The sequence below is a fragment of the Urtica dioica genome, chromosome 5 (genome assembly GCF_054948205.1).
Source record: "Urtica dioica subsp. dioica isolate 48M chromosome 5, U.dioica_male_clone48M_v1_H2, whole genome shotgun sequence".
NCBI lineage: Eukaryota > Viridiplantae > Streptophyta > Magnoliopsida > Rosales > Urticaceae > Urtica > Urtica dioica.
In genome coordinates, this window is record NC_142760.1 from 10,994,304 (window position 1) to 11,005,492 (window position 11,189).

The window sequence follows — 11,189 nt, forward strand, 5'->3', positions numbered from 1 at the left end:
TCTAATAAAGTGCTATTTCTCCTTTCAGCAACCCCATTTTGCTGCGGGTTACCAGGAGTCGACAGCTCTGACACAATCCCATGTTCCAGCAAATGATCGGTGAACTCTGTATCTAAGAACTCGCCTCCCCCATCCGATCGGAAGGTCTTAATAGTTTTACCTAATTGGTTTTCGACACAAGCACGAAATTCTTTAAACTTCTTGAAAGTTTCAGATTTTCTATGCATTAGGTAAATGAAACCATATCGCGAATAATCGTCAGTAAAAGTGACAAATATTCGTAACCCCCTCTCGCACCTTCACTCATCGGTCCGCAAACATCAAAGTGAACCAGTTGCAGAGGTTCGGTGGCTCTTAATCCTTTTCCAGTAAAAGATCAGTTTGTCATTTTTTCTTCTATACAGGATTCACAAACTGGCAGAGTTCCCATTCGAGCCCGATAAGATCACTTTATATCTACGGCTAGAAGCGTGTGATTGAAATTATATTAGTATGATTTGATTAATAAAGATATTATTTTATTTTATCACACACTTGTTTATGATTTCATGTATGTACGATCTATTAAGTTGGGCTCACCTTAGCGAAGGTCAGCTCGCTCAACGACGCATTCTTTCAAACGACCATTTTGAGGACCTGGACAACGTAGACATACAACAAGCGAGGTTCTTAACCTCTCCGTCAAAACTGGGTCAAATGTGAACATGGCCGCTTAGGTGAACAATGAGGTCCGATTACTCTAAAGAACCGTAGCTCGCCTACCGCGTCTTATAGCTATAAACATAGGATGTATGAGTACATTCATGCACGTTACATTCTACCCACCAATTGTTTACAATTACTTTGCTCCTGAGCTCGCTATATACAACTTTTATTTGTCACTTTCATTGTTAATAGCTATTTATTTCAATAAAATGACCCAGAGCCATATTTCGCCCATTTACTTTACATTATTTCGATTATTGTCTGTTGTTTATTATTTTGGATCGGATTTAATCTCGTTACAAAATTCTGAAACCCATCTCCATAAATTCAAATCGACATTTTTCATCACGAATTTGTCAAGACTGCTTTGAAGTGATTTTTCACATCAACACCTATCATATTTACTTATTTTATTTTCTTGTTTTTTGGATATTATAATATTATAAAAGAAGTTAATAAAATATTACAAGTACATAAAAAAAATATTAAAGAAGCACCATGAAAAAAAAATTAAATCTTATAAAACTTGATAAAACCTGCACCAGGTTACCGAAAATAAAATTACTCTTTATTTTCTAACTCAGTTAATTGTTAGTGTCGAACAAAATTTATACATGGTACACAATTCTCATTTTGACTTTTGTAATTACAAGTACATAACCATAGATATATACATCCTTATAGAAAGAAAAAAATAATAAGATGAGCGCTGAACAGCTCAAAAACGCCGAATGAACTCCTCATCGTGCCTCTGATACACCAATCCCGCAGTGAAAAAGCTTCTAACTCATAGAATGAGGCATTTCTATACTGTACTGTAAGAACACGTCTTCCGAAAAGGGCTCGTGATCACCGATCTGGATCGCGTTCACATCAGTTTCTGAGCCCTACCACGACCAGATTGGTTGAACTTACCAAAATGTCTTCTTTGAGAGCCATAGCTTTAGTCCATTCTTTGTCGGCGTACTTTATTCGAGGGTCACAAATGAATGGTTGATTTCTTCCGTTCCGTAAAAGGGTTTCGGTATTGAAACTCGGTTAGAAGGATTAGTTGAAGAAGTAAGGGGATTTAAGAACCTCTTGCAAGTCGAAATCGCCTCTCTCGGGAAGGGAAGGGAAAACTAAGTCTGGGTATGATTTCTCGAAGCTTTCAAGTAACTGCAAACAATCAGAGTTGAAAGTGGATTTGCTTAACTGCGTTCACAATGTATGAAACATCATTCTATTGTTAAAAAAAAAAAAAAAAAAAAAAGGCCCTACATTCTCAAGGATTGGCATGTCATAAAGCTCCACAAATTTTTCTCGAAGTATTCGATTCATTTCGTCCACGTCACAGGCATGAGTCCAAAAGGAGTCGTGTACGCCTGAGAGTTTTAATCAAGACCGAAAGAGAGAGTATTAGCTTCCATTCTAAAACCAATTCAGATTTCAAATTATCATAACCTTTTGACCTTCTGAAGGAGGAAATAAAAAGCCAATACTATATCTTGACTTTAGGTAATAAAGCACAAAACAAATTAGGGTTTTTTTTTAGCGCAAATAGTCCCTAAGATGCTAGGATGTCATATTTTGTACTCATTTTTTTTATAGCAAAATGGCCTCAAACTATCGAGTTTGTAGCATTTTTGTCCTTAATATATAAAACTTACCACCTAAGAATCCTAACACCTATATGGCAACTTAAAAAAGCCATTAATCTTGTAAAAGAACCTAATATGTTATAATCAAACCATAAAAACACTAAAATAAAGTAAAACAATTGTGTATTGCTAGATTAAAATTGTGATTTAATGATACATTAAAAATCATAAATAAGTATTTAAGTTTCTAGATGCGTCTTAGGCCTCGGGTTTCATTGGAATAAATAATATACTTATGAGTAAGACTAAAATAGTAAAACCAATAGTTTTGAGGACCTTTTTTTTTACATAAATTTAGTTTAGGTACTAAAATGTCACAAGCTCAATAATAGTTCAGAGACCATTTTCGTAAAAAAATAAAAATAAAAATAAAAATAAAAAATAAAAACCAACAATTTAGGATATGGCCTTTACAATTACTCGGAGGTTCAACATATAATTCTAGCAAATAGGTTGCAGTAACGTACTGAATTCAGAACTAAGAACATGCTTCTGTCTTTCTAATGCTCAGCATCATGATAATATACACAAAAAATTAGGTAACTAGCCAAATAAAACGTTTGAGATAGCTATATAACCAACGTTTCGTAAATCTCAGGTAAATAGCCATAAAAATGACGTGACATTCTTGGTTTGGACTTTCATTAAAATAAATGGGTTACGTCAATTTACACACGTATATACATGGACATGGCTATTTACCTAAGATTTACGAAACGTTGGATATATACCAATGTGAAACTATAAATATAGCTATATACCTAAGATTTACGAAACGTAGTGTGCGTGTGTGTGTGTATTGACCAAAGAGACAAACCTGCAAAACGTAAGCCGGCATCTCTGCATGCAAGGGCAGTCATCATCATGTGAGAGCCGTCGAGCGAGTGGACATAATTTGGAGGAAATGCAGATTTCTGCTTTCTAACATCAACCTGAGTACAACAATTTCAAGTTCAAATTAAAAAATATGCATACAACAAAAAGAAAAAAATTTGTGAGCAAATTTATTTATTGCATATTATTCATAGCGTAAAGAAAACCATAGAAACTCACGGAGCTTCCCTCTCTCTGCAACGCTAAGATCTGCAGAGAAGTTCTCACCTGTAACAGCAGCCCAATGACGATGTTAATTTAAGAAAGTTAATTACAAATAAACAAATTTAAGCATTGTGCATTTATTTTTTATTTTTTTAGTTATCCCAAGAAAAAAGTTGGCGTCCCGTGGAAGGTCAGCTTCTTCCGGGTTAAACTTTGGAGTATTTTATCTTATATTTTAAGAGCCGAGACTTTAGGCACACAGTTTCACTTACGAGATGTCGTTCGCTTCTATAGTAGGGCTGCACAACAGGAAGGCCTAGAGGAGTCGTCCACCGAACAGGTTGATTTTGCGAAGAAATCACCTGCAACAAGCTTGTTAACAACTTGGATGCGTTTGTACTATAATTTTCTAATCATGAGTATTTTCTTTTTCTTTTTTTAAGAAAAAAAAAATAAAAGAGGAGAGAAATAAAGCATACTTTGGCACAATCACCAAGCCAGTTCATTACCGCACGGGCAGCCTGGAAAATTTCTCCAAGGGAAGCCAATGTCACCTGAGAGTGAGCTCATGAAAACTTCAGAAAACAAACACATGAAAGTGGATAAAAGTAAAAACTGGCGACCGGCATATATTCCTATATGCAAGCACTTAAACAGAGAAAAATAAATATATATATATATATATATATATATATATATATATGTAAGAAGTTCCAAGAGTTTCATCTAAATTACTAGAAATGTCAGCATATTTATTTTTAAAGAAACCTTCTTGGTAGACGTGTTTACTATTGAGCTAAGGTCTATAAGCAAGAACTCTAGTTTCCTACAAAATTTTGTTTTTAGAAATGAAATTTAACAATAATTAAATTTTACAAACTATTCTTCACTTGCTTAGCCCCCTAACTCACTCAGATTATGGAACTTACTTTAGCAGCGTAACAAGATGCCATGAACAGCTGTTTGTCGTCAGAAATGAGACCCTTCTCCTCTAACCTTCTCTTTATCTGCTCCCGAGCCCCCACGTAAGTAACACCATACACAGAAGTCATAACTGTTTGTTTCACCAATTTCCTATCAACCTGAAAGCTTCCAGAATATCAATCCCTTAGCATTTAGCAGGACATATCTTAGCCTTCTGAAATCAGAAAAAAGGGCATGGAAGGCCAACCTGATCGACCAAGATTTTAGCTAATAGAGCACTCGGGTTAGTAGCGGGATCCTTGTTGCTGTCTCTTACCATTGTTTCATGAACCCTGCAGATTCAGACATTTAGGATATTATTAAAAAAAACAAAAAAACAAAAAAAGGCATCCAGACAATTTATGAAAAAGATATCGTACCTCCTAGCGATTTCCGAATAAACATCAGCGGGTTTATCTCCAGCAACTAAGTTAACTGCGGCTGCTTCTAACTGAGAACATAAATGTAATACGATTATATCAGCACTTTTCTAATGGTTCTAGTAATCTTGTTGGATATGATATTCAAGGTATTTAACCATGTGAAGGATTACATGAAACGATGAATAACACGTGTAACACTAATATATAAGAAAAAGGAAAATAAAAGCCAAGTGCCCAAGATGAAGACGAGGAAAGCCTACGCTGTCTCTTCCCAGTGCTGCATAGTGCTGCAAGCCATTGCATGAACCATCCTAGAAAGTATTCAAGTTCGGCATTAGTTATATAGAATACCGAAAAATAAAGATAAAATTAAAATTGGAAATTCGTTATCATGGAAATTGTAGTACTTTAGGTAATGCATTTCCAAGTGCTTGATAAGAACATCCCATAAAGTTTGTATCCTATAAAGAATATACTCTCTGGGTTTCAAAAAATTTAAAAATTTATCCGATAATGCTTAATATGAATTCTAGTAGCAAAGCTTAATATGAATTCTAGTAGCAAAGATACATTGATCAATGATAAACTGTAAACATCATTTTCATTTCATTTTCTGAGACGAAAAAAAAAATATATATATTTACTGATCCACACTAACAGAGAAATCTAATCCCTGCGCTCTACTTGAAAACTAAAAAAGAGAAACCCGCTCATTTTCAATGCTTGGAAACCTCAAGACCTGCGAGACATTTACCTGATGGATAGGCAAATGAGAAACGACGGTATGTGGTGACGAGCTATTCAATGCTTCTGCTAGACAGATACAAGCAGCCAAGCACTGAAAAGGGTCTTCGGCTCCCAACCACCAGCGGCTTCCATTGTTGGGGTTGTTTGCCGAGTCAATGACATCGTGAATATGGCTCTCCACAAAAGCCACTCGCCCATCGTACGGAAGCTTATCAACTCCACCGGCATAGAGGTTTGCTAAATGTATCTTAAGCCATCGCAGCCCTGATTTTCCCAAAGGCCGTCCCTCGGCAAATTCCAGAACTCCCCGGCAGAGGTCGGAGCTCAAATGGTTCAAGTGTGAGTGCATAGGATACGCTCGACCCCTGAAATCGAGGTTATGCGGGTAATAAAACCCGTCTTCATCTTTCATTTTTCTAGCCACCTGTTCCATAACCATTCTTTTTTATGTTCCACATCTCAGAAAAATTAAGTTCCACCTGGACCAACAGGCATCAAAATTAAGTTCAGAAGATACTTACAGAAAGTTTAAGTTCAATATCACATCTGAGAGAATGTCTCTCCATATTTATCTTCTTTGCTTTTCTCGCACGCCATTTCCATTCTTGAATTTCTGTCAGGTCCTCTGAGTTAGGTTTTTCTGGTACAATAACCTGAGAGCCAATCATAATAGTACACAAAAATAGTAAGAATTTCATCAACAAAGTTGAGTAGCCTTACCAACAGATTCAATTTTAGCCTCCATGGTTCATATATATATCACCATTTTCGTAATATATAAAAAAGTAAAAATAAAAGACGAAGATCAATTTGTTAGTCCAGACATAACTGCCAAGTCCAAAGTTACAAACTCACATCATTACGATTAACTAAGCCGGCAATATTTCCACCACCAGCCCAAATGCTCTCCACTACACTTAGTACTCTCTTGTTAATCCTCCACTTGGTGTTTCCGAGCATATCGAGAGCCTGTGACCGCCATATATGAATCGCATTGAAGAAAACATAACAAAAACAGATATAGTTAAAAAAAAAAAAAAAAAAAAAAAAAAAACCACGGGCCCATGAAAAAAGAGCCATAAAAGATGCAAAATGTGGCTGTCTCAATCTTTTAAGCCAACTACAATTATGGTAAGTCTATGAGAGATATTTACCTCAAATACATTCTGCATCTGCGTTCGAGGAATAGTCCTAATCGCATCTTTCTGCCTCCCAGATCCATGAGTCCGCATAATATAGGAAGGAAGGAACAAGTGCCCGCCCTTGTCGTATCTACGACAAAAAAGAATTTGAATGACATTCAGATCTTGAGTCGCAGATCGTAGAAGAAAGATGATAGACATGGCTAAATAAAATTCATTTATGAGATTGTCTTTGTATTATGTCATTTATTCAATTTCAAGCCACAGCATACCCTTTCCATTTTCTTGGAGGTATCAACATTGGCACATATGGAATAGGCATGTGCTTAGCCTGTAAAAAAAAAAACAAAATACACATAAATCCAGTAACAGATAGAAATATATCCCACTTCATTTTTCCCTCAAAAGACAAGAAAGAGTAACCAAGTGGTATTCAGCCAAAAGGAAGAATACTTTTCCGGTGTATCAAAAGGTGTGGTTTTAGAATGATAACTTTTAACTTACAGTTTTATCGAGCCCTTGAAGAAGCGAAGGATCACATTCTATAACTCCGTAGTTCTTCACCAATCTCCGCCTATAAGGACCAAAGAATTTAGTATTCCTTCTGGGGTGGGAATAAAATAAAAAAATAAATACGTAGAACTATTTATCATCCATTACCATGATTCTTCAAGTTCTAAATGCTGAGATACCGACTAGTCAGAAAATAACTACAACTACATAAGCATGATGTGGTTTATCTGTCACTTCATTAAGTCCTTTACTAAAAACCCATCCCATAACCAATCACAAAGACTGCTTCGGAACCAGTTTCACTGCTTTGAAAATAAACATTTTTTTAGAGGCTGTGGAGTATTTCTCACCATCTTGATTTGTTTTATGATGATGAACTTCCTATTTAAAATTAAGATAAAAAAATAAAAATAAAATAGGCACCACATCACGACATCCCAAGAGCCAGCTGGGAATTTCATTCAGCTCACGAGGAATTTTTTTCCTCTCTTCTAATAACAATAGACACATAAACCTAATAGGTTGTGGTTAAGAGACAGAAATGTCTGTTGGAAAAAGATGAATCATAAATAATAATAATATAATTCAGTAAATTACTGGGGTGGCAGTAAAGTCAATTATTTTCACATGGGAATACATAGTTTGAATTGAAATATAGAGTGTGTTGCAGATTAACATTAGATACTAGATAATCAAAAAACAAAGTAAACATATAGATAATAAATAAAGAAAAGACCACTCAGGTATTTGATTCGATTTCAACCGTAAGGAATAAAACACAATTAAATAAACTTGGGTAGTGTTGCATGTATAAATTTCTGAGAGATCAATATCCCCTGTAAATTTTACCATAAGGAAATGAATTATTAAAAAAAAAATTAAAGTGAAAAACGGGAAGAAAAAAAAAAGAGGTCGTAGAATCACCCTGTAGGATTTGATATAGCTTTAAATCTATGCCTAAATGCAGGTCTGAGATCTGGGGGACTATCTGCCGACTGATCGAGTGGATTTTGGACATAAGCTGTTTCAGTTAATAATTCTATCAGACGACATCCCAGCTGCAAAATTAAAGTGCATGAAGAAAAGAAAAGTTTAAAACTCCACAACATTCTATAACAAATAAATAAAATAAAATCTGATACATTAGTTATTTTCATGATGAAGAGTCACCTAGCGAAACAAACCTTTGCCTGAACATCTCGACTCCAAGGCTTGAACTCGTTTTTTATCAGTTGCATTTGAGTCTTACTCAGCTTTCTTTTTTTCATCAAACCATTGACATTTTTTCTTAGTGTTTCCTTTTCCTTGATCCGCTCCACGTCATCGGCTGCAATCTTTTTCCTGTGAAAGCTTTTCGATTTCTCCAACAAACTATGAATCCTGACCTGAAATATGGCATGATAACACACACGCCACACACTTCATTCAGGACTTTGTGCCAGCATAAACGGCAGACGAATTACTACCCAGATTTCACTACAATGATTGATGTAGGATGGAGAATTAATTTTTTCTTAATGGAAGTACAGAAAATTTCGAAAATCAAAATAGAGTTTCATAGTTCACAACTCAGACCGAAAGTAGTCTTTATCCAATGAGAAATTTTTAATCACAAGAGCCTCATTTCTTCAGCTACTTATTCACTTACACTAAAAAAAAGCACAAACCCAGTTGTGTACTTTTCATACGCTTAACCAACTCAATTTGGCCCAACTATCGGCCGTACATCACACTATCTCATAAGATTTTTCATCAAACATGTTCACAATTCTTTTTTTTCATGTCACTCCTAAATTCTTCTAAGAAAATCACGTCACTCGTAAAGGCGTGACCAAGTTTTCAATAACCACCCGAAACAGAACCAAGAGAAGGTCCAAAAAAACACCAGATTTTATTACCATAAATAGCTCATTTGCATAGCAAGTGCATGAAGTCGGGTATACTAATAGTAAATTCGTTTGCATTCTATCTTATCCATTCCAAAGTGAAATTACAGGTTTACCAAAAGAGGAGATATGTTCAAATACCATGAAACCATAGTCAAACAAACCTCAAGCTAAAAGCCAACAAGTGGATACTGGAATCACAACTCGTGTCCATAGAAAGTCCCCCTAAAAGACTTGTGCTCAAAGCCAAGTTCATTTTAAAAACGTGAACACATCTACCCAAAAATAGCAAAAATGTACCCAAAACAAATAAAAAAAAAATTAATAATTCTACTTATATCATTGTCAACCAAACATACAACACCACCTAAAAAAAGAAGACGGAATAGAACCGAAAACACAATGCATGTCAACAATAGAGCAAACAGTAAAACGAAATTCGACCACGAATGAACACCGTGTGCAAAGCCAACAAGATAAAATTATAAAACACTACCTTCCCAATCAACTTAAAAAGTTGTTAATTTCGAAGGATCTTTGGGATAGTATTACAATCAAGGATTTTAGTTCTTATTCTTTATCTGATCTCATTCAAGATTGGTTGAGCACTTTGTAATTCTTAGTTTCTCCTAAAACCAATTTGTTGAACAAAGCTACAATGCTCGAAAAAACAATAACAGAAAATACCATTCGTATACCCCTTAAATAATACTCAAATCCCATTTTCATACCCGCATAGTATTAACCGTTCCATCGCCTGGTAGCTTTCTTCTCTAGGTAAGGATTTTAGTTATTATTCGCTATCCGATCTCATTCAAGATTGGTCGAGCACTTTGTAATATTTAGCTTCTCCCAAAAATATTCTTAAACAAAAGCTACAATGCTCGGAAAAAATATAAGGGAAAAGACCATTCCTATCCCCTTAATTATACTCAAATCCCATTTCCATACCCACATAGTATCCGATCTCGTTCGAGATTGGCCGAGCACTTTGTAATTTCTAGTTACTCGTAAAAACAATTCTTAAACAAAAGCTACAATGCTCGGAAAAAAAAAAAAAACAATCAGGGAAAATACCCTGCTGTTTTCAAGCCTATGGCAATCACTCTTATGTTAATACTAAACCTTAAGTTACCGAAATTGGGACATCAAAAAGCTAGATTATACAAGAATCATGATAAAGACAAGAAGAAGAAGATAGAAACCTCGTGCTCGATGGCCATGCCGATCTGAACGGCAGCCTGGACGACAAGAACACATCCGTGCTCACTAGCAGCAACCATGACAAGCCCCATCATCTTATGCATCACAATCACCGCTATCTTCTCCGGCGGAAGAAGGTCCACATTCGGCGCGAACGCCGCCTTGTGCTTGCCGGACTTGAGCCTCTGTTCGCTCTCCACGGCGGCGCGGAGGGGCTCGAACCAGCCGGAGAACAGGGCCTTGACGTGTGGCAAGTTCGGGGCCAGGCCACGGTTTCTCATCTCGCGCTCGATGTCGGCGTACTCCTCCGCCGTGCGCTCCCACGCCTCCGTCTCCGCCCGGACCTGCCGCCGCCGGAGAAGATCGTAGCGGCGGCGCTCGACGTCGCGGGTCTCGAGGCGGAGGAGGGAGGTGAGAAGGGTCGGCGGCCATGGCGGGTCGTCGTGGCGGAGGAGGGGCTGGTCTTCGAGAAGAGGGTGGGACCGGAGTGGGAGGGGTTTGAGGGTCAGAGGGAGGGAGGACGGGAGGGACGGGAAGTGGAAGCTCCGGCGGCGGTGTTGGTGGTGGGGTCGCCGGTGGGGGGCTTTCCAGGTGGAGTTGGAGATGAAGTGGGGTTGGGGATTTGGGATGGTGAGGAGATAGGGACTGGCTGTGGAAGCCATTGTTGAAGATGACGAAAGAAGAGAACTAATGGGAGTGAATGAATGAAACCTCGCTTAAACCTCTTCTTTTGTCTGTGTCTGTGTCTGTGTCTGTGTCTTGCTCTCTAAAGATATCTCACATTTTGTAAAATTATAAAAATAAAAGTAAAATAATTTGTAAGACGTGAGAAAGGGGACGACATGTCGTCATTTGGAATAAATGACATGCTAAAAAAATCTGCACTAATTTAATTCTAATATGCATATATACAGAGTTAGAGAAATTTTATTTTATGGACCTAAAAGTTAACAATATATCAAGACTAGA

The 11,189-nt window shown here is 36.9% G+C and overlaps 1 protein-coding gene across 1 annotated transcript; it reads right to left on the reverse strand.

The window, feature by feature from the left end:
- Positions 1–1,251: 1,251 nt before the first annotated feature.
- On the reverse strand, positions 1,252–10,958 carry SCA3 (DNA/RNA polymerases superfamily protein). Its single transcript, XM_089615090.1, has 19 exons — positions 10,223–10,958; positions 8,316–8,516; positions 8,056–8,189; positions 7,123–7,192; positions 6,891–6,949; positions 6,631–6,748; positions 6,332–6,445; positions 5,998–6,129; positions 5,484–5,900; positions 4,990–5,040; positions 4,727–4,797; positions 4,555–4,639; positions 4,313–4,465; positions 3,863–3,937; positions 3,656–3,745; positions 3,399–3,446; positions 3,163–3,277; positions 1,966–2,069; positions 1,252–1,863 (listed from the first exon to the last, which is right to left on the reverse strand). Exons 1-19 carry the CDS (start codon positions 10,880–10,882, stop codon positions 1,753–1,755), a joined length of 2,808 nt encoding a protein of 935 aa, XP_089471216.1. The 5' UTR covers positions 10,883–10,958; the 3' UTR covers positions 1,252–1,752.
- Between the last annotated feature and the right edge of the window lie 231 nt (positions 10,959–11,189).

Bases quoted from the DNA above. Each gene is read 5' to 3' on its own strand.
- SCA3 (XM_089615090.1), bottom strand. From the start codon at position 10,882: ATGGCTTCCACAGCCAGTCCCTATCTCCTCACCATCCCAAATCCCCAA. The intron at 8,517-10,222 runs GTTTCTATCTTC...GCCATATTTCAG, and splicing joins GCATGGCCATCGAGCACGAG to GTCAGGATTCATAGTTTGTT. The intron at 3,278-3,398 runs GTGAGTTTCTAT...TGTTGTACTCAG, and splicing joins TGCAGAGAGAGGGAAGCTCC to GTTGATGTTAGAAAGCAGAA.